General features: G+C 44.8%; 1 protein-coding gene across 1 annotated transcript in view; it reads right to left on the reverse strand.

Moving 5' to 3' along the window:
• Positions 1-560: 560 nt before the first annotated feature.
• The window catches only part of WIPI2 (WD repeat domain, phosphoinositide interacting 2), a 37,636-nt gene continuing 10,633 nt past the window's right edge, over positions 561-27,563 (reverse strand). Inside the window, exons 3-12 of the mRNA XM_058569375.1 lie at positions 14,317-14,486; positions 12,730-12,826; positions 12,194-12,291; positions 11,648-11,740; positions 8,071-8,141; positions 5,456-5,563; positions 4,320-4,484; positions 3,342-3,449; positions 2,154-2,275; positions 561-1,233 (exon numbers count right to left, since the gene is read on the reverse strand). Coding sequence (XP_058425358.1) covers positions 1,121-1,233; positions 2,154-2,275; positions 3,342-3,449; positions 4,320-4,484; positions 5,456-5,563; positions 8,071-8,141; positions 11,648-11,740; positions 12,194-12,291; positions 12,730-12,826; positions 14,317-14,486 — 1,145 coding nt within the window. The 3' untranslated portion in view covers positions 561-1,120. The remainder of the gene's footprint in view (positions 1,234-2,153; positions 2,276-3,341; positions 3,450-4,319; positions 4,485-5,455; positions 5,564-8,070; positions 8,142-11,647; positions 11,741-12,193; positions 12,292-12,729; positions 12,827-14,316; positions 14,487-27,563) is intronic.

Raw genomic sequence — 27,563 nt, forward strand, 5'->3', positions numbered from 1 at the left:
TGCTGAGTTTGAGGTATTTGAGGTTGTTGAATTTCTGTAAAAATGAAACAGGAAGCCAGGCAAATACTGGAACTCGTGACGACAATCTCTCATCATTTTGCTGAACGATTTTCTAAGATCAAAATAGAAAAGGCACATACGACCCTGTAGAGCAGGTGTTCACAGCCAACTTCCCTCTTGTGTTTCTTTCTACCTATCTCTAAGACTCCTGACCCAGGTGAGAAGGGCCCCGACAGACAGTGGAGCTCAAGGCAAGAGGACAATTCGGGTACCCAGCACATTTTAATTCTGTGCTTTATGGGCGTAGGAATAGCTACAGACTTTCCCCCTCAAAAAAAAAGTCACAAAGTTATTCAATGGGAAGATTAAAGTAAAGACCAGATAACTTAATCCTACAAACAAGACCCCTTTCGAATTCCTAGGCATTCTTTCGAATGCCTGACTTGCTGTCAGAAGGAAGGGTTTTTAATATTAGAAAGAACCTCTCTCTTCCAATACCCACATGGAAAACAAGATCAGAAACCAAATAAAAGTCCACCATGGAAGAAATCCCAGAATAATCCAATTTGGAAAGAATTTAATTAACAAAATAAAGCAGGGAAAATGGTCCAGGAAAGGCTCCAGGGAGAGGCCGGTGCTGGCCCGGCCCTGGCACGCCCTGGGGGCTCTTGGACCTCTCGGAGCAGAACCAGCCTCGACCACCAGAACCGCTCTGCGCGACACCACCTCCTCGGGTGCGCTCCTCATTACATACAGACTGTAAAAATCCCAACAACTGGACTTTGTTATCAAGTGGCTTCTAGCTCTCCTACGCTGGCTTGGCACAGTAATGCATGCAAAGCAAGGAGGTTTCAAGGGCTTCACCAAACAGTTAATTTTGGCAAAAAGAGAAAACAAACAAAAAGCTAAAATTCATAAGCAGGATTAAAAGCCACTGAAGTGAAAACAATGTATTTCTCAACAGTACGGAATCAGACTACAGCTACAATCTTTTTTTTTTTCTTTTTAAGTCTCTGCCATCCTCTCCCTCAACTCAGGTCAAAGTTCATAGCAGCATAACACAAAGTCCTCTGTCAAGCCAGTGTTCTCTGCTTCAGGGGTCAGAGTTCACAGGTCAAGTTCAGTCTGTCCGAAGAATCATGGGAGGATGCTCACTGTCTTCCTCCAGCCGCAGGGCACTGGCTTCATCTTCCAGACAAGTGCCGCCTGCTGCACCCAGCTCGTCTGTGTAGGCTGCAAAGAGACAGCGAGGTCACCCTCAGAGGCCGGGAGACAGAGAAAGCAGACCCCAGCGGCCACGTGGAGGTTGGATTTGGGGAACATGGCGGGGTTTATAAACTGCAGCCCGTACTAAGACTCTGAATTTTAATCTCTCTTTTGACTAACGAGCTTTTTGCATATTTAGGCAGCTCAAGATGAAGTCATTTATTGTCCAAAATTCATAAATGTCAAAAAGATGCCTGCACAGTAAAGAGGGGCTTCCCAGCAGCCTGGCCACACCGAGGACAGGCTGTAACGTCTCCTTAGTGACCAGGGAGAATGGAAGCACTTCCTGCACTGGTCACGTGGGACATCCACAAACAGAAACGCTCAGTGTTGCCTCTTTCTAAGCGCCACTTCATCTCAGAGAGCAACCGTGAGAAGTACCACCTCACGTGGGAGCAAACCTGCAGGATCGCCCACTTGAGGTCAAGTTGATTTTGGGGGTTGGGGAAGGACGGCTCATGAGGAGTGGAAAGGTCACAGCATGGCCACACTGGTCTGCACGACGAATGACCAGCTTCTGCAGCAGGAGGGCCCCTCCCGCAGGGCCCTGGCCCCAAGGGCGTGTCCACGCATGCTTGCTGGTGACTACCCAGGTGAAGAGTAAAGACCGAGGACACGTGCTCCACAGGGTCAGAATTTAGGGTAGTAATACCTTATCTGAGAGGCAGCGAGGTGGGGGACAATTCATGTGCACCCACGGCAGCCTGAGCCATGATGACTATTTTTTCTTCAAAGATGAAGAAAACGAACTCAGCCTGGAGAATTGCCAACAGCTCGCCTCTGTCTGAGCGCTATGGCTCCCTGCCCACTGCAAAGCGGCAGGTGGGCAACTCTGACAGGGTGAGAAGCACAAAGCGTGGGGACCACCGCAGGAGGCCCATCCTCACCGAGTCTCGTCGGAGATGAAGGCATGTGAGTCCCGGCTGCGCTGTAGGTCTGTGTTACTAAGGGGCAGTCATGGGAGGCAGAGTCTAGGATTTCATTGGTTGTCTCCATACTGCCATCCAACCTGGGAAAAGCAGAGGAACACAGAAACAGTGAGGACAGGCAGGGGTGCAGGGCCAACACTGCCTCTCAGGACTGGACGCCGGACCTGCAGCAACAAAGGCAAGAGGCCCCCATTAGATGGACTTTAGCATGACTCCCTGGGCATCTGTCCACTAGGATTTTTACAGGGTAAGTCTGATGGAAAAAGTTATACCTAGTGAGGTAATCTTACTGCAGACTTAAAATTAATGATCATAAATAGACTTCACCATAAAAAAAAAAATCACCTCCCACTCCCACCCCGATTATAAGAGTATTATAGGGGCTGGCTCGGTGGCGTAGCAGTTAAGCACACATGCTCTGCTGCGGCAGCCCAGGGTTCACAGGTTCGGATCCCGGGCGCGCACTGATGCACTGCTTGACAAGCCATGCTGTGGTGGTGTCCCATATAAAGTGGAGGAAGATGGGCACAGATGTTAGCCCAGGGCTAATCTTCCTCAGCAAAAAGAGGAAGACTGGCAACAGATGTTAGCTCAAGGCCAGTCTTCCTCACCAAAAAAAAAAAAAAAAGTATTACAGTATCGTTGTTAGAACTTTTAGATAATTAAAAAAGCAAAAACAGAAAAATCAAACCGCACCACTTCCCAATTAACAAACAGTAATTCCTTCTTTTCAAGAGAAAACCTGCCATCTCACAGTGAGAGAGGAGGCCCTCCAAGAACGCGTGCTACATGGTGGATGACACCATGTGTGTCATCCCTTTCTTCCAAAGTGTTAAGTTCCATCCCTAGCCGATCTCTAGGAATGTACCCCCTCTGCGGGGAAGGACAGTGTGGCACCGCCCACATCTACCCCTCTCTGGGCCCAGGTTCTGACTGGGACAGTGGCAGGGAGGCGTGGCAGAAGGAGCCTGCACCACAACCAATTCCGTCCGGGAATGGGAAGCCCCTAACCAGCTCAGGTTCCATCCAGGAAGGGGTCCCTCTGTATCACCGGCCTTCAAGGAAACGAGCAAACATGCGCAGGTGGCCAACAGCAGCCTGGCTGCACCGAGGAGGAGGAGGTGACACGGGGGCGGGCCGACTTACTTGTGCTGTTTCATCAGGGTGCACTCGCCTCCTTCCTGGGGGTCCAGGTTGTACATGTACAGGTACCCGTCGGAAGCTCCCACCAATAATCGTGGAATCTTCTGAATTCTAGTGAGAAGAAAGAGCAGTGAAATTCTAGGATGGTGACTTTCACACCAAGTTCTTGTTAAACTAGCAGCCTCGCCTTTGGCACGGCTAGGGAAGAAACACCTCCCGCGTTCCAAAACGAGCACAAATTTAGTTTCGTGTGCTTGACATATTATCCATGAGGAAGAGGATAAAGACCACGGCCACTGTGCTACTTGAGGCCGGGACGTCAAGGCCGAGAGTGTACTTGGTGTGAATGAACTGAAGCTCAGGAGAACAGGTGGGAACAAAAGCAGGTTCACACTGTCTCTGATTACTAGGGGTAGATATTTTCATAAACTTTTTCAACTATGTTAGTTACATAAAAAGGATGTAAAATAATGTTTATAAGATTCATAGAATCACAAAGATGTGCTATCACTGAATTTTCACGAGGATCTTTTCCTGCATGGCTTCACTGTTCCTGCATGGACGATCCCAAAGAAGTTCACAGGACTCCTGAGCACTCTGAAGCTGTACTCCGGAGCCACACGGGGAGCCTTAAACTACGTGAAACTGCTACTTTTGCAGGCCTCGAAGGGTTAAATATTGGTAATCTCATATAGTTTTTGACTTGATGTTTTTCATTAAGACTCCAAAAATTCTTAACAAAAACAGAAAGAGGAAGAGATTTTGGGATCAGAACACAACAGAGAAGGCGTTCAAGGCTACTAACGGTGAAGGTGCACCTTGATTCCCTCCACTTCTACGTAACTCTGACTACATCGAAGGTCTAAGTGTGCAGGGTACTCTGGGGCCACGCCAGGCACTGTCTCTGGTGCTCTGTGACATGGCTCCTGGCGGGAAATACCCGGGGCAAAGGGCAAGGAGGCAACACCTGTCTCTACTCACGTGGCGAGTGAGCAGATGTTTTTGTGGCCACAGAAAGGCAGGCGGACCGTGGCAAAGGCTCTGCCCTGGTTGAACATTTCTGTTACTTGGGAGGGCAAGTAGCTGGTGGAAGCCATGAGCACTTTCCCGAAGTACCCAGTCCAGGTGGTGGGCTCCTCCTGAGGTCTAGAGGAAGGGAACATAAGCAGATACATAAAGCTGGACTCTCACCATGAGAACGACCACGTCCCACTCACACAGAGGCATGTATCAGCCCTGAAACCTCAAAGAGAAATCTCCCATACTTCAGGAAAAAAAAGAGTGCAGGAAACAATAACCTCTTGAGACCCTGGGGTCATTACAAGCGTGTCCTCTGGGAAGGGCCAGAGGAGGAGGCCTCTCAGGTTTCAGAACTTGGGAGAGCCACGCTCGCGGCCCCGTTAGATGTGGCAAATGATCAGGCTCCCGCCTTGCAGCAAATGTGAGAATGTATGGGGCCAAATTCATGATCCCTCCACCCCGATCTTTTTAACAGGAAGTCTGAAAACCTCATGAACACAAATCTCAAACTGTTATTTTCCTGTGGCCCATTTTTCTTGTTACTGTTCATCTTGTATATATTTTGTAAGTTATCTTAAATGCTCCTTGATGACACAGAGCATGAACAAACAACACTGATCCTAGTGGGATGTTCTTTTTAAAATTCCAGAAAAGAAAAGAACCATCCCTGTCACCATACATATCCATCGCAGTAATACATAATTGAAATCAACTACTTCAAAAATGAAAACCACCTATGGGTAAGTGGAGACAAGTATTCATTCCAACGGGCAGTCTACTCATAAATGCTTTTGTGTATAAGGGAAGCGTTAGGAGGTGGACATTTGTACTGACCAAAAGATATCCATTTTTCCCCTTCATGCCTCACATTACGCCTTATTCTTTCAGCATACCTCCCACTTTAGAACATCACCTTACGGGGGAAAAACTTGTTTTACTGCTGAGCCTAGATTTGGTGACACTTATTCTAGAGCCAGCTCAAGGTCTTCATTGAGAAAAATGTCTAAAGGCAGAACGGCACCTGTGCTTACGTTTTCATCCAGTCAGTGGAGAAAGTGTTTTTTTTTTTTTTAAACAAACATATCTTTGCAACTCACTTTTCTTTCACAGTCTCGAGTTTGAAGATGTGCACAGTCTCAGTGTTGCTGGACGCGGACAGGAACATGCCATCCATGCTGAAGGCCAAGGAGCAGATGCTCACGCACCTGGGGATGAGTCGAAGGAGGTCAGAGTTATGCTGTCACCCGTAAACACTGAGGGCCACTAGCAACCTTCCTTTAGGATGGTCAAGTCACAGAGAAGGCAAGTTCCCATAATAGGCCTACTTGGGTCTACTGAGATCTTTCTTATTCCTCTTTAGTTGTCCTCTCAAAAATTTTTCTTAAGGAAGGAAAATGTTAGAAAGGTAATACCAAGTAAGAGTAATCCTTTAATATATCCTTAAACTGCCAATTTTCTTTCCAATTCCAACTAACAAAGGGAATCAGGACTTCACTAAACCATTTTTAGCTGAATTAGGCTGGATTTACAGCACTAAGGTTATTAAAAGAAAACTCAACAATTTAAATTACAGCAATTTTTAACACGAAGAAACGTAAATCAGCAACCCTGCTAACATTTAATAGAGGAAAACTTTCAACATGCCGAGACTCTACAGTTGATCTTAAAAATCTCAAAGCCGTTGAATAAATCTGCATTTCCTCATAATCCTAGGAATACAAGGTAGGTTTAGCCCTGTCAAGAGTAGCGGTTTTATCTGATTCACTCCGTATTTACTGAGGGCTACAACGTACCCAGCACGGTACTAAAGCCCTCGGGACCACCGAGGTGTGGTTCCGGCCTCAGTGGAGCATCCAGGGAGGTGCGTGTGCAGATGCTGAGTCTGCTGTCAGCAAAGGAGTGCTACAGAGTCACTGCAGAAGGCGCTGCAGAGCAGGGAGGGAAGGGTGACTTCTGCGTGAGGGTCAGGAAAGGCCTCTCCAAGGCACAGGCCCTAGAGCTGACTGAGAGGATCAGGAGGCCGCCAGGTCACAGACACGACGTTCCAAGCACAGGAGACGTACATGTAAGACCCCAGTGGAGAGAGAAATCACGCCTCTGCAGAGCTGGGAGCAACGGGAAAGGGAAACGAGACAGCTGGAAAGGAAGCACTGGGAGGCCTTGTAAAGCAAGGAGTTTAGAGGTTTGTAGTCGACCCTCCAGGCACGAGGAAGGCAGTGGAAGGTTCCAGATGCGTGTGGGCTCTAACTGTATTTACATCCTCCAAGAACAGCCTGGCTGAAGTCTGAAGAACAGACGGAAGGGGCCAACAGCAGAGACCAAGGGGGCACACAGTTAGGCAGGGACCTGAACTCGGGGGACTGACCCGACGGGCTAACATCTGCTGTCTAGCTGGGGGCATGACATGAGGGGGAGGAGCCAGCGTCGAGGCCCTCCGGCCAGGGCAGTGGGTCCAGGGACAGTGGCCATATTTACCAAGATAGGGTGTGTGAGGGATGAGGAGCAGACGGGGCACATTCTGGCTAGCGGTTTCCCAGGAGAAATACGGGAAAACCGCAGGAAAGCAGCCCAGGCTACGTGCACAGCTGAGGAGTCGCCAGCACACAGACGGACAAGATGGTTTAGAAGGGTGTGTGGCTGTACACTGGGGGCGAGAAGAGGCCCCAGGGCAGAAACGAGATACAGGAGGAGGAAACGGAGCAGGAGCAGCAAGAGAAGAAAAACCTAGAAAGCTGTGGTGTGAGGAAAACCCAGGGAAAAGGGAAAAAAGAAACAGAAGGAGGCTGTAACGAGGGGGCTGGGTGTTTGGCTTTGGAGACAGGCCACGGAAGTACATTTGCGCTGTCCATGGGAACAACCCCTTGGAGGAGAGGGAGCATGACAGACAGAGCAAGGTTCCCAGAGAAGGGGGACTAACGGCTACAGATTCCGGAACATTTCCTAAGTACCAGCACTTCCTGGCCCAATTCCCGAACCTCAGGGAGGTGGGTTCTATTAGACGACCGTTTGGGATGGGGAAGCAGAGCCCCAGAGGTTAGGTAATGCCAAGCAAGGTCACATAGCTACAGGCAGGGCCCCCGGATCTGGCCCCAGAGCCTGAGTCCTGTGGCAGAGGGCCCAGGACTACCCAGGATGGACGCTCCTTCTCCCGAGCAGGAGAAAAGGAAGGGAGGCTAAGTGCAGGCCCAGCCTGCTAAGTGCAGGCCCAGCAAGGATTGCAGACAGCTGGGCAAGTGGAGGGAGCACCACACGGTGACATACGGTTTTTTTTTTAAAAGAGCCAAAGCCATTTGCTGGGGTAAAGTGGGGTACAGAGGAACTGGTTATAGGTTTTCAGAGGAGACAATAAGACAGGAGCGAGCTGACCAGGTAGGAAGCTCTTAGTCTGTCACCTCAGAGCAGGCCGAGGTATCCACAGGACCCAGAGGGCCTGGCTGTGAGTTCTTCCACACTCTCGGGCCATCTGGCCATCGCTCTACGGTCAGGTGGGGTCACAGACAAATGACCTAGTTTGCTTTATGAAAAGGTCCCTTTACCTCCCATGACGAGACTCCAAAACCTCACCTGACCATCCAGCTGGGCTGAAAATGCTTGTCTTTTAACTAGGATTCCCAGCGTTTCTTTATAGTTTCCACTTTTTGGTCACAGAGAACATGAAACTGAAATCCAAATAGAAGCTCCATAATCAACGTTCAGGGTTTATATACTTTACCTCTTAACTCCTCTCCGGAACTCAAAGAGTTTCTGTCCCTCTGGAATGGAAAATACCCTAATCACGGTCCCCTGGGACATGGAGAAAAGGAAAGAAAAAAGAATTGTAGCTGAGTAAAAACAGACTTCATCTTTTTCACATCAGACTCTAAATGAACCCTCTGGCACGTCTTCCGACGACACTGGTACGGGGCAGGGCGGAGGTTTCCCAGGCCTCTCTCGCCAGTGCCCCCGCCGGCCCTTTGCACAACCACTTTCACACATTTTTGCCACAAGCACACCAGAATATTCCTCTGTTCTACTGTTTACTTAATATTAAATCTTTACTTTAAAGCAACCCACTTTAACTACTTATTCTAAACACAGACAGCCTTGCAGTCAAACGTGGAATATAATAGTTCTATTTTTTCTAAGTCGTTTGAAGTCTCAACGATTAAAGATAAACCCTTTCAGCACGCACTATGAATTGGGAAGCACCACCTAACTCGACGTCTGACAGAGTTGAGGCCCTGCTGACAGCCTCTCCTGCTGCTTTAAGCTGAGTTACTGATCAAGGGAACTGATTAGCTGGAAATGTTACTTAATTGCCTAAAAAGGAACAAATCCAAACTAACAAAATGGTAAGACCTATATTAAGAAAACTTCTACAACCTAGACAAAAGAAAGACTGAATAAATGGTGAGCTACATCACTTCCCTGCTTGAAAGTGAACTATTTTGAAGATGTCAATTTTCCCTACCACTCCATAGGGGACCTGTGGCTGGGAAGGCAGGACCTGAACATCTGGGAGAATAAATACAAGAGAACGGCCAAGAAGGTGAGAATGAGCAGCACTTTCAACATCTCATCATTAGAAGACTACTAGGCAAGCTTTAGTAATAAAGTAGCACAAAAAGAAACAGACTGATAGAACAGAATACAAAAGCTTAAAACAGGCAGCATTTCAAATCTGTGGGGCAGGAAGACTTGAAATTCAACATTTAACCTCATACTGTACAAAATTTAGAAGGTTCAAACTGTTAAATATAAACACCATCAAGAACAACTGACATGTTTATAAATAGTAAAAAAAAAAACCCAAAACAACTATAAACAACCTAAATGTAGAACACCAGGAATTGTTTAAAGAAATGATGGTGGGCCGGCCCCGTGGCTTAGTGGTTAAGTGCGCGCGCTCCGCTGCTGGCGGCCCGGGTTCGGATCCTGGGCGCACACCAAGGCACTGCTTCTCCGGCGATGCTGAGGCCGCATCCCACATACAGCAACTAGAAGGATGTGCAGCTATGACATACAACTATCTACTGGGGCTTTGGGGGGAAAAATAAATAAATAAATAAAATCTTTAAAAAAAAAAGAAATGATGGTAAATTCCTATAATGGGATGGAGACTACATAGCCATTAGAAATCAGGGGCCGGCCCAGTGGCATAGCGGTTAAGCTTGCACGCTCTGTTTGGGCGGCCCAGGGTTCATCAGTTCAGATCCTGGGCGTGGACCTACTCACCGCTCATTAAGCCATGCTGAGGTGGCGCCCCACATAGAGCAACTAGAAGGATGTACAACTACGACACACAACTATCTACTGGGGCTGTGGGGAGAAAAAAGGAGGAAGATTGGCAATAGATGTTAGCTCAAGGCCAATCTTCCTCAAAAAAAAAAAAAAATTCAGGCAGCAGATAAAACGGGTCCCTTTTAGAAAATGTTACATTTAAAGACAGTGATTCTCTCTGATAGAAGGATACTGACTGAGTTTGTACTTCTTGAGAATTAGGGGGATGAAATGGTGCATTCGTATACAAAAATAACCATGGCAAGTTTTCATCCTCGCAGCCTGAACTGTCAGATTTAGATGTACTTTTCTAATGGCACACCTACTGTGTAATACTCATTAATTAAGAGTTGCTGGTCACAGCTTGACTGCAGTTCCCTGAAAGTGGGATTAAGCCACACACCCTGGCGTGGCCCCAGCACCTAGTCTACAGTAGGGCTGAGGCCACTGGTGGTCTAATTCCACCAACTAAGAGGATTCTGTTCAAAAGCAAATCAAAAGTTTGCTCTTTATAAACCAGAAAAAAATCATTGTATTTTTACTAGCCTTGAAATTCCATAAAGTGCCTTAGGACATAAGATTTAATAAAAAACTTAAAGATAAAACTTTGATTAATCAAGGGATAGAATTTCATGGCCATTTTGATACTCCCAAGAGACAAAAAAAGGACAAGGTGATAATGTAATCGTCCAGCACAGTGTCTAAAGCAAAGTCAGGCCTGGAGTCCCAGCCTCCATGCCGCTCAGCTGGGTGACCCTGGGTAAACTACTTAAGCTCTCCGAGCCCTCAACATAAAATGGAAAAATGTTCACCTTGCTGAGGGGATCCAATGAGGCAATGAATACAAAGGCTCTAGTCTACTTCATGACTTAAGTGAGCCATCAAGTGATCATTACTACAGAAACTGGGTCTGAGAGTCAAGAACAAAGACCCATGCAGGAAAGTTCAAGTACAACTGGGCGGCGAGCAACTGAAGAGCAGGTCCGGGCTCAGAGAACTGAGAGCTCCAAGGGAAAGAAGACCAGAGAGTGGGATTTTTAAAAAGAGTGGAACAAAGGAAACCGAGGTGGCAGCCACGCCAGGAGAACGAGGACCCTTCAGCGTCAGGGTGGCCAAGAGAAGAGGTTAACGGAAGGGAAGCCAAATTCATTCTGTCCTGCAGGTGGAGAGCTTCAGAAGGCCACACACTTTTAACCCAGAAATTCTTTTCACCAGACTCTCTTAAGTTAATAGAAATGCACAAAAAAGATTTATATGTAAGACAAATACACTATTATCTATATTCTAATATAGTAATACATTATTAATATATTATTCTAATATATTAATAATTCTTATATATTATTCTAATATATTAATAATTCTCATATATTACCAATATTAAAAATCACATTATACACAATATACAAAATATTATATTAATAATATGTTATTAATTCTAACATTAATGTATTAGAATATATTAATAATTCTAATATATTAATATTAGAAACAATATACATGTCCCCTAAGGGTGATGTTTAAATAATAATCACAATACTGTACAGCCATTAAAAGTGGTTTTTAACTTGAGAGAAGTACAATATTATGCAGAGCGAAAAAAAGGATAATAAATTATACATAGAGTATGATCACAATTTGTTAAATAAGTAGAAAAAGAATGAAAGGAAATACATTGAAACGTGTTCACATCTTTGCTTTTTTATGCTTTTCATTATCTTCTAAGTTCTCTCTGACCATGTACGTTAGTGTCACAATTAGGAAGCACACTGGGCGAGCGTGTGGTTGCGAATGGCATTTTCGGCTCCTCTCTGTTTCTGCCTCTCCCACCACAAACGTGTTGGCTGGACTGTCGGGTGGAAGGCCGCTCCGTGGCAGCGACTCTCACAGCCTGACCAGCGGGCTGTTATCCGTGCTTCCCTGTGAGCTGGTTGATACAAAAACTTGTTTGATAACTTGACTGTGTGAATGGAACTGAAAGTTTGCTGGAACCTCTTAACTAGTTTTCCACTGGGCCACAGCAGACTTACCTTCTCAGAAGCAGTGGCGAGCTTGGTTCCACTTGCGTCGAAAGCCAGCGCTGCTAAAGGACTGTCATGAGCTGGGATCATGTTCGCAGCCCTCTGGAAGGGTCAACCAGTAAACCGTGAGTGCCACGCATCGAGACCAGGCCCCGTGCTACTACTGGTCATTAGGCTGAAAACGCCAATTAGCTGTGACTAAAACACCATTACGGTTAATACCAACACCAAATCCACTCCATTTACTGGGGTTGGGGGTGGGGGGCATCCAAGGAAATGCTGCTCAAAACCTCAAAAAAAGCAAAGCAACTCATCCATAAAGTTTTTATAGTCTTGTCCATCCCTTCAAGCATGCACACTGCTAGGAGCTCAGCACTGTGGGAACACAGGACTATATCTGGAGGAGAACCACCCAGACACCTGCTTTGCCATTAAGAGGTACCAGTGAAACTGTATTGCTGAGCTGAGGAAGTTAGGATGCCAAAGGCTCCATAGCACCCGTTTTCAGAAAAAGGTCCATTTTAAAGAGCCATCCAGGTACAAAAGGAACCTCACCAAATTAATGGTATCGAAGACTTGCACCTCCCCGATGGTCGCGCTGCCCGGGTACGCCAGGTAACAATTGTCGTTGTTTATGGACAGTGCACACAAGCCTGTGAGACACACGCGAGAACAAACGCACGGTTAGCTCAAGAGGGTTTCCTTTTTAGTTGTCAGACATAATTTAGCATGTTCTTCACCAAGAATATAGAAATCAGAGAGCTCTGGCACAACCTTGGTCGCTGCATTGTTGGGTTTTTTTAAGCTCCACACCCCAGACTGCCACCTCAGGGGGTAGCGCGATGGTAAGAGGAGATTAAAGGCCTTTGCTTGGAACTGATCAACAACCTCACAATTGGAAGCTGACCAGACCAACGATTTAGGTGGTCACAAGACCAGCATCTGAAGGAAGGTAGCTTGGTTTAAGGTCAATACTTTTAAGATCTGTATATATCTGTGGAACCTATAAAAAGAAAAAATCTCTCTCAATTCCAGCCATCTTTAAAAGGAAGAATCAGGAAAAAAGGACTGTCTTGTCACAACTAATTTACCTGCAGGGTTGGGGGGGGTCTCCCTGATGGTGTGCAGGACCTTCATGTCCCGGATGTTGTGTATATAGAGAGACTCTTCCAGGCACACTATTAGCCTCTGGAAAAGAGAGACCAAAAACAAAGAAAACCAAACATAAAGAAAGAGCCAACACAATGCATGCTCCCAACCTTCAGTGAACGGACTCCTGGATAAGACACTCCGCGGTCTTTCTAGAACACCACGCAGACTGGACACTCACGGCACTGGTCGCTACCAGGCAGCTTGCCCGCAGCACCACGCTCCCCATCTACCAATTAAGTGGTGCCCAGAGCCGGTGCCTGCTCCCACGACCGTTCTGCCGGCTGTGCTGGGACTTCTAGCTGCGATTTATTCAAATACTTAATTCAACACTACAGAAGCCCGTCAGCTACAGCTGAGAAAACGTGGTTTGTTTTGTTTCACTCTCATGAACACCAGGTTGCTTGCCTTGGACAGGTTTGGTGAAGGTGAGCTGCCTCAAAACACTGCTGTTGAATTAGGGTGGCAAGATGAAAGTAAAAGTCTAGAGATTTTTACAAAAGTATAAAAATTCATTGTGTATGCAGATTACTTTGCAGGTGTCTAAGCTCTTGCTCCATTTTAAAGACGACGGATGTGCTCGTAGCTGATGCATCAAGGGGATGATTCATGCAAGAAAGACAACTTGGTACGCACACGGCTCTCCGTTAGCTGGTACATGAATGCACATCTGTATGTTTTACGTTTAAAAAAACGTTCAACGTGGTATGCCTTATAATTTCCCAGTTTAACCAACTGTTTCAGTTAATAGACCAATTCCCAGTTTCAACCACGTCAGTGGGCCTCCACTGTAACTACCTTACCCAGTCACAGCATCTCACAATCCACTAGCTGCAGTTACGTAAGTTCCAGACCCGGCCGCTGAATGAGACTTCCCTGCATAGAACACTTCGTGGTAAACAAAAAATGCTGAGGGACCTTAAGGACTGTGCTGTATTTTGTGAATAAGCAAAGCCATGTGACAGTCCCATGAAATACACTCAAGTGCTAGTCACCAAGTCCACACTCCGGTCCAGACAATCTTGTGAGTTTTGGGGAAGATATAAGGAAGGAGTATGTGCTTCTTTTTAAATTAAAAGCTAAATGAAAAGTTTAAAAAAGGAAAAAGAAGATGACTTTTAAAGATTTTTAAAAGTAATATTTATAAAAGCAAAAGCAGATAGATAAACTATGATTCAATTCTACCGATAAGTATATGGATATAGGGAGAAACGACAAGGCTCGAGTCTTGAAGGATGAGTGAAACTGAGTCTGGCAGCGAGCAAGGGCATTGGTCAGGAACGGAACGCTTTGAGCAAACTGCTGAGATGAGAAACAAAGAGTCATGTGGGGTGATGTGGGGTGAGGTGAGCAGGTGCAGGGGCCAGAGGGCTTGGGGCCCCAAAACAGCCAGCTAAGGACTGTTGGCTTTGTCCTAGAGGCACAGGAGGAAGCTCTGGAACAGCAGCGACAGTCAAAGCCAGACTGAAAGCACCGCGTGTGGGACAGAGCCCACCTGGCGGTCTCCCCTGCACAAAAGCATTACCCACCTGCCTGTTCAGCTTCACGGCCAGGATCGTGTTGGAGTAGCTGTAGTTGCAGATCTCAGTTCCTTTCTTAAAGTGGCACACTTTCAGCTTCCTAGGAGCTTTGAGGCTAACGATAGCCACTAAGCTGCTTGAGAACAGTCGTTCTACGATGCACACATCTTCAGTATCAGCTGATAGGAGAACAAAAAAAAATAGATATATGTATCCCTGTCAATAGGCACCATCTGCTCACACACATGAACAAGGGTCTAAGTGTAGACGTATGTAAAGCAGGGCACTACTGGGCTACAAGGTGGGCGTTCGATGATGGGGCTGGGCTGCGGGCATGGTCCCAGAGCACAGGCAAGTATGAAGATGAGCTCTGGGGGGCCAGCCCGGTGGCGCAAGCAGTTAAGTGCACGCGCTCTGCTTCGGTGGCCCGGGGTTCACAGGTTCTGATCCTGGGCGTGCACTGACGCGCTGCTTGTCAAGCCATGCTGTGGTGGTGTCCCATAGAAAGTGGAGGAAGATGGGCATGGATGTTAGCCCAGGGCCAGTCTTCCTCAGCAAAAAGAGGAGGATCGGCAGATGTTAGCTCAGGGCCGATCTTCCTCACACACACACAAAAAAAGATGAGCTCTGGGGCAGACAGACTGGGGTCAAATCCACCATTTAAGAGCCACAGAAAAACCACTCACAGTGTCTCCTGCATTCTGTATGGAGGATCCACCCTCAGCTCAAATGCCACCTCTCAGAGAGGCCTGGCCCTCTGACCACTCTGTTAAAGGGAGGCCAGCCCTCCTCTCCTCTTTCTCATTATCTTCTTCACATCCTCCCTGGCCATCACCTGTAATCACCTTCTTTATCTGCTCCCTGGGTACTCTTTATACACACTCTGGAATGGGGGCTCCATGAGGGCAGGGGCCTCACTTTCTGCTCACAACTGTCTCCCTGGCCCTTACAGTACCTGACATAGGACAGGCCCCCGAATATTCTTTGAATGAGTCAATCTTTCTAAAGTCTTGCTTTCCTCATATGTAAAATGGGGATCACAGCTACTCTACAGTACTGTTAGGAGGAATTATAGATACCGGCCCATAGTCAGCACTCTATGCCCATTAGCCCCCTGTTCCCCACTTAAAGCGGGGACATTCTCTACTTAAAAGATTGTGGATTAAAAACACTGTGTGTACAGCATCTTGCACAGAAAGTAGCAGATACAGCAGACCCTCCACAGGTGTTACTTCACACCTATCTCCACACATATCCCAATATTTCCTTGTCCTCCCTTTGGTTTATTACTAAGTCTCTAGGGTATGTTCAGATCTAGGAGCAAAGAGAATTCTGGAATGTAGGAAAACCACAGAGGCAAGAATCTAGATAATTTCCACATGCAGCCTGTCTTTACCTACGCTACAGGAAGATAACGGAGCCAGGTGTGTCCAGCACGCACCCTGTCGTTAATCCCACAACAATCTGAGGCCACACTCTCTCTATCTGGACCTAGGCGGGGCACAGAGGACAGAGACAACCAGACGGTGCGGCACAGGGGACCGGGAAGTTCTGACTCTCTGGAGCCTCAGCAATGTCTCCACTGTACACAGAATGCCCCTATGTGAAATTCACACAAAGGACAAAGTGCCAAGTTTCCTGATTCCTTTCAATAAACTCTGTCGCTGAATTTAAATGGTGTAACTTAAAAGCACATTTAAGTTAGTTTAGAAACCAAACTACCACATAGAGGGAAAGACTAAGCTCTCAGGGCCCCCTTTATTAAGACATATACTAGTTGTAGGAAAATGCACGGTCTCAGTCATTCCAGTGTGGATCTGACAGCCTCACGTGCTCGGCACAGACTAGGTGCTAACACAGCAGGTGTCAGGTGAAGAGTCACATCCAAAGTGGCATAACACATACTCATAGAAAACGACTCAGATTCCACTGTTATTCAGACTGGACAAGCAGTAAAACCAAGGGCATGATTCGAAGCTCTTTACAGCAGTTTATTCACAGTCACTTTGACACAAACATACTCACTTCTGTTTCCTGCAGCAGCAAACTAACCTTTATTCAAAAAAAACAGATGCAAGTCCGAAGTTTCTCAGCCTGGCAGCATCTCAGAGGAGCCACAGTCCCTCCCAGGACCTGACCCTCGATTGAAGGGCACAGTCAGAGTGATCCCAGAGCACATGAGGGAGGGATCTTGGCCTGCTTTTACTGACTGATGTGTCTCTAGCGCCTGGCACACTGCCTGGCCCATGGCAGTGCTTGAACACCAGGCCAAGCAAACTCAGAAGAGACTGATACATAGCCCAGAATGTCGATTATTGCAGTAAAAATACTTCCCTCAGGACCAGATACTTGCGTTCTTTCATCAGCCCCTTTTTCTCTCAGGAAATTGACGGGGCTATCAAATTATGACCAGAAGCCTGTGTGGTGAGCAGTGGATCTGGTGGATCAAGAAGAGCTGGGAGGACAGTCTCCAAGGCTGGTGCCCCAGTCCGCCAGATGCATTTCCACAAGGTGGCCAGCTGCTCCAGTCCGGGTGGACGAGGGCCCCTTCCCCATCACTGTCCAACATCTCACTCTTCAGGCTCCCCCTTTCCACTTAATAACTGTTCGGGGTACACTTAATCAATTGTATTCTCCATTCACTGTAGCAGTTACCACGTTACCACTGGTAATCTGGACAATTGTTCAGCAGCGGTGTTCCCTGCTAGTTACCACGTTACCACTGGTAATCTGGACGATTGTTCAGCAGCCGTGTTCCCTGCCAGGCCCAGTGTCCAAGACCAAGTCCACAAGGAAAGTGTCTGCCCTTTCACGCTGCACCCCCAGGTCTGGCCCCGCCTGGCACAGGAGAAGCTGATTACACATTTGTCAGATGATTGAAAATAGACCTCATGATTAGATTTGGGGCATTTCCCAAGCTTTTCAAAATACCACTAACAAAAACAAAAACCCAAGAATCTCTTGAAATGGGTCATATCTAACAAATGGGCTAATCTTATCATGACAGTCCATTTTGGTGGTGAAGTGATATGGCCCCCAGAGCTACATCTAAGCAGTAAAGCTGGTCTTGGTCAAGTACAACTGTATTCATTCTAAGACAGGCCCTGGGCAAGCACCACAGTACCACACATCTTAGTAAGCGCTGGGGACGTAACGGGGACGAGGAGAGGTGGGCCTCTCATGAAAATCAGAGGGTGACAATCAGATTCTCGTCTTGGCACTGCTGTTTACTAGTTATAAGACCTGGTACCAATTTCCTCAACTGGGAAATAAGAGTTGGACTTTCAGCTTTATTAGTTCTAGGACTGGGGCATACTAAAGGAATCTGGTATATGCAAAACTGATTTTGATTAAACAAGTAAATTTTATTTAAATTCACTGGCCCCGTAAGTTAAGTGAGTGGTAAAAAGAACTTATTTCTAAATACAGACAATCCTCATTATTCACTGATGCTTTATTTGCGAATTTGCCTAGTTGCTAACGTTTATTTGCAATCTCTAAAATTAACAGCCACAGTGCTTTTACAGTCACCCATGGACATACAGAGAGTGGTGAAAAATCTGAGTTGCCTGATGCACGCTCCCAGCTGAGGCTAACAAGGTGACATTCTGCCTTCTTGCTTCCACTCTCACACTGTAAACAACTGCCCTTTTCGTGGTCTATTTTTTGTTTTTGGTTGGTGATTTTACAGTTTAAAATGGCCCCCAACCACCTGGGGGGTATTATGTTAAGTGAAATAAGCCAGACAGAGAAAGACAAACACTGTATGACTTCACTCTTATGTGGAATATAAACTAACACACGGACACAGAGAACTGTTTAGTGGTGACCAGGGGGAAGGGGGCAGGAGGGTGGGCACAAGGGGTGAAGGGGCGCATATATATGGTGACTTACAAATAATAATGTACAACTAAAATCTCACAATGTTATAAACTATTATGACATCAATAAAAAAAAATGAAAAAAAAAAAATGGCCCCAACCAAAGTGCTGAGGTGCTGGCTCGTGTTCTAAGTGCAAGAAGGCTGTGATGTGCCTCAGAGAGAGATCATGTATGTCAGGTAAGCTTCGTCCAGCATGAATTATAGTGTTGCCACTGTGAGTTCACTGTTAATGAACCAATAATATGTATTAAATAAGATGCCTTTAAACAGAAACACACATAGAACATGGTCATGTATTCGTCACTTGATGAAAACACTGTGACCAGAGGCTCACAGGAACCTAACCCTAGGAGCAGTGGTTAGTATTCGCTAATTCAGTGTTCACGGCAACTCTATAGAACATAACTACCACAAATAACGAGAATCCACGGTATGTTCTTCAAGGATAGATTCCTACTGCTTTGTTTGATACAACTTTATTTTTACTTTACTTATTCAACACATAATTAGATGCCCACTGTGAGTCACTGCTCCAGGCACTGGGGACACACTGAGTGGTGAACAAGACCAAGTGGCCGCCATCGAGCTGAGACTGAAGAGAAATGGGCCCAGGGCTCTGGGTGGCACTGAAACAGTTCAAGGTCAGGCAAGGAGGAGGGCCAGCAAAGGAGACTGAGTAAGAGAGAAAAACCATGCCCATACGATGTGGAAGCCAACAGAAGAGAGTGTCTGAAGAAAAAGCAACTGGTCATCTGTGTCCAGTGCTGCTGGGGCTCAGATGAGACAAGAACATCCACTGAATCTAGTAATATGGACATTATCCGGAGACCTTGACCAATTCTTATTTTATTTTATTTTATTGAGGTCATACTGGTTTATAACATTGTGTAATTTCAGTTGTACATGATTATATATCAGTTTCTGTATAGACTGCATTTTGCTCACCTCCAATAGTCTAGTTTTTATCCATCACCATACATATGTGCCCCCTTACCCTTTTCGCCCTCCCCTCCCCACCCCCTCCCCTCTGGTAACCACTAATCTGTTCTCCTTATCCATGTGTTTGTCTATCTTCCACATATGAGTGAAATCATACGGTGTTTGGGAGACCTTGACCAATTCCGATGGAGAGGTGGAGGCAGAGGGAAATGTGAAAGGGAGGTGAGGAAGAGGAAACAGAACTTGGGCAACGAGGAGGAGAAGTTGTGTTATGAAGAAATGCGGAAACATGGGGAGCAGCTGGAGGGATATGCATGGTCATATGTAAGGTCAAATGTATGATCTGCATGGTCAAGGGAAATTTCTGTTTTGAAATAAATGAGCTACTAGATATACTGACAGAGAGACTGATAATGCAGTAGATGCGAGAAAACTGAAGGAACAAACTACTTAATAAATTGGAAGACGGGGCTGGCCCGGTGGCGTAGCGGTTAAGTTCGCCCGTTCTGCTTCGGTGGCCCGGGGTTTGCTAGTGCGGATCCTGGGCGCGGACCTACTCACCGCTCATCAGGAGGCGGCGTCCCACGCAGAAGAGCTACAACTCTACAACTATGATACACAACTATGTACTGGGGCTTTGGGGAGAAAAAAGAAAAAAAGAGGAAGATTGGCAACAGATGTTAGCGCAGGGCCAATCTTCCTCAAAAAAACAAACAAAAAATAAATCGGAAGACAATGAGATCCCGTAGGACTGTTTTTTTTTTTTTTTTTTTTTTATTGATGTTTTAATGGTTTCTAACATTGTGAAATTTTGGGTTGTACATTTTTGTTTGTCCATCACCCCATATATGACTCCCTTCACCCCTTGTGCCCACCCCCCACCCCCACTGCCCGGGTAACCACAGTCCAGTTTTCTCTGTCCATGTGTTGGTTTATATTCCACATATGAGTGAGATCATACAGTGTTTGTCTTTCTCTTTCTGGCTTATTTCACTTAACATAATACGCTCCAGGCCCATCCATGTTGTTGCAAATGGGACGATTTTGCCTTTTTTTATGGCTGAGTAGTATTCCATTGTATATCTATACCACATTTTCTTAATCCAATCGTCAGTCGAGGGACACTTAGGTTGCTTCCACTTCTTGGCTATGGTGAATAATGCTGCAATGAACATAGGGGTGCATAAGCCTCTTTGGATTGTTGATTTCAGGTGCGTTGGATAGATTCCCAGTAGTGGGATGGCTGGATCATAGGGCATCTCTATTTTTAATTCTTTGAGGAATCTCCATACCGTTTTCCATAGAGGCTGCACCAATTTGCATTCCCACCAGCTGTGTATGAGGGTTCCTGTTTCTCCACATCCTCTCCAACATTTGTTGTTTTTTGTCTTGGTGATTATAGCCATTCTAAGGGCATGAGGTGGTATCTTAGTGTTGTTTTGATTTGCATTTCCCTGATGATTAGTGATGTTGAGCATCTTTTCATGTGCCTATTGGCCATCTGTATATCTTCCTTGGAGAAGTGGGAGGACTGGTTTTTTAATAAGATGAAATCTCTTTTTCCCCATCTGAATAGGAGCGAAATGAGAAGATGGTACAGATGCAGGTGGGTCAGTCATTTGAAGGAGAAAAGATAAGGCAATTCCATGCTGAAAGTATCGGTTTCTCTCTGAAGCATGAAGAGTGGTTATTAGCTTTGAGGGGCATAGAGGCAGGAGGTTTAATGAGTGAAAACAGTACGAAACAATCACCTCAGAGATAAGCAAATACAGTCATTAGAAAAATGTAGGACCACTGGCAGGCACTGGTGAGTCTCCATTTGAGGTAGTGGTAATAAAATTCAACCAGTCAGGAGAAAAATCATATCAATTCAATAGATGCAGAAAAATCATGACAAAACTCAATGCCTATTCATAGTAAACACTTAGAAACCTAAAGATAGGAAGAAACAACTTCAATTGATAAGGACATTTATGAAAAATCTAGAGCTAACACCATACTTAATGGTGAAAATATTGAATTCTTCCCTTTAAGACTGGGAACAGGCAAGGATACCCACTGTCTTCACTTTATACTGGAGGTCTTACACATTGCAATAAGGCAAGAAAATGAAATAGAAGGCACAAGGACCAGAAAGGAAGATGTCAAACTGTTTCTATTGTGATTTTACGGAAACTACAAAGCAACTATCAGAACTAATGAGCAAATTTTGCAAAGTCACAGGATACAAGGTTAAAATACAAAAATCAATTGTATTTTTATAGACTAGTAACAAACTGGAAAATGAAATGAAAAAAATTCCATCTACAACACTGTTAAGAACCAAAACATTAGGAATATATGTAAGAAAAGATGTTAAGACCTTCATACCAAGCCCTACAGAATATTACTAACAGAAATTAAAGAAGATCTATATAAATACAGAAATACACCATGTTCATAGATTGGAATATTTAATACTTTTAAGATATCAGTTCTCCTCAAATTGATCTCTAGGTCCAGTGCAATCCCAAGCATAATCCCAGCAGACTTTCTTGTAGACAATGACAAACTGATTTTAAAATCAGAGAAAGAAAGGATCTAGAATATCAAGGCTATCTTGAAACAGAACAAAGTTGAAGGGCTTACATCATGTTACTTCAAAATTTAGTACATAAAGCTACAGTAAACCAGACTGTGTTACTGATATAAAGACTGACAAACAGATCAATGGAAGAGAATAAAGAGCAGAAATAGACCCACTTTTTATAGGATTGTTTTTAGGCACCAAAGCAATTCAATGAGAGAAGAAAAATCTTTTTGACAAATGGTGGAACAACAGGAATCCTTCAGAAAAAAAAATAGCCTTGACTCATATCTCACTCCATACACCAAAATTAATTTGAGATGTATTATTGAACTAAACATTTTTAAATCAAAGCTTTCAAAGAAAACATTGGAAAATATCTTCACAACTTTATAGTAGATAAAGGTTTCTCAGAAAAGACACAGAAAGCAAAAATCATAAATGAAAAAAATGGATAAATAAGATTTCATCAAAATTCAAAATGTTTGCTCAAAAGACAAGACAAGTCACAGACTAAGAAAAAATATTCACAAAACGTATCTGACAAAGGGCTGGTATCCAGAATATTTAAGGAACTCCAACAACTCAATAATAAAAAGACAAAAAGTAGGTGGCCAGCCCTGTGGGGTAGCAGTTAAGTGCACGTGCTCCACTTCGGCAGCCTGGGGCTCACAGGTTCAGATCCCGGGCTCGCACCGACGCACCGCTTGTCAAGCCATGTTGTGGCGGCATCCCATATAAAGTGGAGGAAGATGGGCACAGATGTTAGCCCAGGGGTCAGTCTTCCTCACCAAAAAGAAAAGGAAAAGACAAACAACCAAATTTAAAAAGGGACAAAAGATCTGAAAAGACATGTCACAAAAGATATACAAATGGACACCAAGGACGTGACAGTGCCCAACATCACTAGTCACCAGGGAAATTCAGGTTAAAACCACAATAAGAGTAAGATACCATTAAACACACATCAGAATGGCTAAAATTAAAAAGACTGACGACACCAGATGCCAGTGAGGCTGCAGAGCAACCAGACTCTCTCTCACACAGCACTGGTGGGAACACAAACTGCGACAGCCACTTAGGAGAATCTGGTAGTTTCTTACAAAACAAAACACACGTTCCACTCCTAGATATTTACCTAAGATAAATGAAAACATAAGTCCACCAAAAGATCTGCACAAGAATGTTCACAGCAGCTTTATCCGTAATAGCGAAAGCCTGGGAAAAGCCCAGAAGTCCATCAACAGGAGGACAAACTGTCATATATTCATGTACTGGGCAACTGAGACACGCACAATAAAGATGAATCTCAAAAACATTACTCCGAGTGAAAGAAACCTTATCAAGAGCACATGCTGCATTTATACGATGCTCAAAAACAGGCAAAACAATCTTCAGTAGAAAAGAAACCCAGAACACTGCTTGCCTGTTACAGGGTGAGAGCACTGGGAAGGATTGCAGGAGAGTATGAACGAACTTTCTGGAGTGACGGTAAACCCTGAGAGGAGTTCAGGTTACACAGATGTATGTATTTGTCAAACACGGAATGTTTACTTAAGACTGTACCTTCCGTTGTATGTAAATATTACCTCAAGAGAAAAAAACGAAAATACTGACCTCTAGTTAGCAACACGCATGCTGAAGTAGTTATGGGAATATGTACTGATTTCCACAATGTACTGTGAAAGGCAGACACAGACAAAATAAGATGGATTGATGGATGGATGTGTGATAGGATAAGTAGAGAAAAATGTTAACGACAGACTCTAAGTGGTGGATACAGGGGTGTCAGCTGTAAAATACTTTCAACTTTTCTGTGTGTTTGAAAATTTCCCTTAATGAAATGGTGGAAAAAGAGGGGATGGCCCGGTGGCATAGCAGTTAAGTTTGCACGCTCTGCTTCGGTGGCCTGGGGTTCAGAGGCGCGGATCCTGGGCGCGCACCGACTCACCGCTTGTTAAGCCATGCTGTGGCAGCGTCCCATATAAAAGAGAGGAAGACGGGCACAGATGTTAGCCCAGGGCCAATTAATCTTTCTCAGCAAAAAGAGGAGGACTGGCAATGGATGTTAGCTCAGGGCCAATCTTCCTCATAAAAAAAAAATGGTGGAAAAAGAAAAGGGATGTATTATTCATTTGCTTAAATGCAAGTGTAGAGAAAGTAAAAAACTAATGGGTTAGGGTGTTTGCTTATCTTTCCTATCTAACTATAGGTTTGAAATTCTTTTTATTGTAATGAAAAAAAAGCAGATGGGATTTCTTTTAGAATTTTAAAAACAGAACGGGGAGGGGTGGGGGTGGAGGAGCTGCATAGCTATTTTTACTGCAAATATTCCTAAAAGAGAATAGTATAATGAACCTCCACATACTCATCACCTACACTGAACAAATACTAACTTTTGCCACTTGGCTTCAACTATTTTTTTCTTTTCTGAAGTTTCAAAGAGAAGCTCATCATTTTGACATTTCAGCCCTAAATACTTCAGCACGTCCCTCTAAATAAGTAAGGACGTAGGAAAAATATCTTTTCCACCCTATGAATAAAAGTGGGAGATACCTTGGGGCTGGCCCCATAGCCTAGTGGTTAAGTTCAGCATGCTCCGTTTCGGTCGCCCAGGTTTGTGGGTTCGGATCACAGGCGCGGACCTACACCACTCATCAGCCATGCTGTGGCAGTGACCCATATAGAAAAAATAGAGGAAGACTGGCACACATGTTAGCTCAGGGCTAATCTTCCTCAAGCAAAAAAAAGAGTAAGCCTGGCAATGGATGTTAGCTCAGGGTGAAGCCTCCTCAGCAAAAAAAAAAAAGTGGGAGATATCTTACATCAAAATCAATTCCAGGTAGATCAAGCATTTCCTATAAACACAACAACGAAGAACTAGAGGAAAACCCTGAGAACCAAGAACATTCTATGTACCCGGAACAGGAGAAGCCTCTCTAGCACTCAGAGCCTTACAAAAGGAGACAGATACACCTGAATATACAAAAACCCAAGACTTCAGAACAACAAAAAGACCATAAACAAAGTCACAAAGCAAAAAGCAATCCAGAAGAAATATTTGCAACCCATGACAAATGGCTAATTTGTTTTCAATCAGTAAGAGACAACTGATCTAACAGAAAAGTAGGCAAAGGAAAGAAATAAGCAGTTAAATTAAAAAAAGCAAAGGACTATATGAAAAAAAGAGTTCCATTTCAGTTATGATTTAAGAAATGCAAAAAAGGCAAGTGAACATATTTTTTACCCCAGACTTGCAAACACTAAAATGGTTGCCAGGCCAGTGCTGGAGGAGGCGAGGACGCAGGCACTCACACCCTGTTAACAAGAGCACAGACTGGCACTACCTGCTCTAAGGGCACCTTGGCAGTGTCTATCAATTTTACAGTGTTTATCTGTCGATTCTCTCTCGCCAACTCTAGGAATTTATCTGACAGCTGCACTCACAAGTGGGCAAAACAAAGATGCTCAGCCAGCAATTCCACTCCTGCAGGTATCTGTCTACTCAAGAGCAATGAGAACGTGTGTGCACACAATCACCTGTACACAAATGTTCACAGCAGCACTATTTACTACAGCTCCAAAGTGGAAACAACTCAAATGTCCACCAACAAAATACTGTATATCCATACAATGTAATGTTACCGAGCAATAAAAAGAAACGAAGTGCCAATACGTGCTCCAACATTCTAAGTGAGAGAAGCCAGTCCCATACGACTCCATTTATCTGAAGTGTCCAGGGGCGCAATCTACAGAGGCAGAAGGTAGATTAGTAGTGGCCCAGGGCTGAGGCGGGTGGAGGAAAATGGGCAGTGACTGCTAATGGACTCAGGCTTTCTTTTGGGACTGAGAAAAATGTTTTAAAATTCGATTATGGTGGGTATATTTACAACTTAGTAAATATACTAAACCCCAATGAGTTGTACACTTTAAACACGTGATTTTTATGGCATATAAATTATCCCTTAAAAAAGCTGTTAAAAAAACACACACACACAGGCAGACTCTTGCAGAAATCTGCCTTTTGGTCAACATATTAAGATCTGACGTAAGAAGTACTGGGCAGCAGGGACTTTAAATATCGAGCTGTGCACCTGTGAGGAAACGGGCGACAGAGACAGAGGGCAGAAACCAGGCGTCAGGGTGGAGCCGCACTGGGATCTTCTCAGGGACCTTGAGGCCCTGGATGCCAGACCACACACATGTGGGCGTCAGGGGTCTCCCAAACTGCCGAAATCATGTACTAAATATTGGGTTTTCTGGGGGAAACATTTCTAACTTTTATCAGATTTCCAAAGGCGTCAGGAACCAGAAAAAGCCGAGGCCCTGTGCAGAAGGCAAATGAACCACCGTCACCCGGAGCTCACACATTTTTGTCACTACTTAAGAAGTGATAAAAACACAAAAGGATCCACTTCAGAGTTCCTCTAAGTCCTAGGAACCGATCTCCCTAGATCTTTTCAGGAATATACCTTTCATGAAGCGAGCTATCTTTGGATACTGCTAGTGATTTAGGTTTGTTATTTTTCTACTGCATTATTTCAAGAAGCTCTTTACACTATTATACTACACCTCACTCCCAAAAGAACTGTTAAACACGTAAGCATACACAGAACCCACAGACCCAGAGCAGTCACCACCCACTAAACTCAAGTACACACAGCTCAGCCCTCCCATGAAATAATGGCGCACGACGAATGAAGCTGATAACTGAAGGCTGCTGTAATCACATGAAAAGCAAGAGAAACAGGGCTGCTCATCTGTAATTATTCCAGGTGGCCTGTTGCCAAGACCCCAGTGCCAGTAAGACTCAGGCCGACCACAGGTAAAGAGTGAACACAAACTTCAGCGCCCTCAGTGTCTAAGGCTTGCTCTCACAGCCTATTCTAGGTGGCCTCTGCCATAGTTTCTGACAAACTTTCTTCCTAGAGATGGCCTACCCAAAATTTAACTTAAGAAACTAATTATTTGATTTAACAAAGAGTGTAGTTCTGCTTCTGCTGGCACTGTTTAGAGCTGGAAATGATGAACTTCTCCAGTGGGACAAAGGGAAGAACGAAGCCCTGAGATAACTGATACAGCATACTTCCAAACAAGGCACGTCTGCCAGAGGCTTGGAGCTCTCAAGAGCTGCAAGCCAGAGCCCGATCTTCCACAGCAGATTCAGGCAGAAGCTCCCGGAGTTTCTCCCCTGCACGAGCCATACTATAAATCTCAATGAAATGAATATTCCCACTAGAGCACAGTCTGGACATTTCTCAAACCATCCGCAGCAGACGATGGCCTGTACAGTCTTGATAAAAGGTGCGATACGTCTACGGAGGCATTTCTATCACTACAGTAGGCTCTGGGCCCTTTTGCTGAGGTAAGGAAGAATCTGCTCATGTTTAGTTTCAGAATTGAATGTTTCATGAAGTATGTTTTCCTAGCTCAGAAACTCATAAAATGCAAAGAGACACAATGTAGAATCCGAAAAAGCCCACTTTTCCTTCCAAACTTCTGTGATATTTTACAAATAATAAATGTACATCCTTTATTTATTTTCCCCAACAAGGCAGGGTTTCGTTGCAGTAATATTTCAGGAAAGAGGGACCGCGTATTTGCACATGACATATCTTCAAACAAAGGCCACACAGAAAGAGAGAAATAAAATAAATGGGGTGCACACCAGCAAGGGGCAAAGCACACAGGGGGTTCTTGCAAGTTTCCTTTATATTTGAAATTACAACAATATCGATGGTAAAAAGAAAAACATCTTCCACTGCTGCTGGGCAAAGGTTTTTTTTGGTTTAAATAAACAAAAGAAGAATAGGCAGTTGTCGATCTTGTTCTTCCCCAGACCCAGCTCTGGCTCCTTCCTTCTGTAAC

This window comes from Diceros bicornis, chromosome 26, assembly GCF_020826845.1.
Source record: "Diceros bicornis minor isolate mBicDic1 chromosome 26, mDicBic1.mat.cur, whole genome shotgun sequence".
In the NCBI taxonomy this organism is placed as follows: domain Eukaryota; kingdom Metazoa; phylum Chordata; class Mammalia; order Perissodactyla; family Rhinocerotidae; genus Diceros; species Diceros bicornis.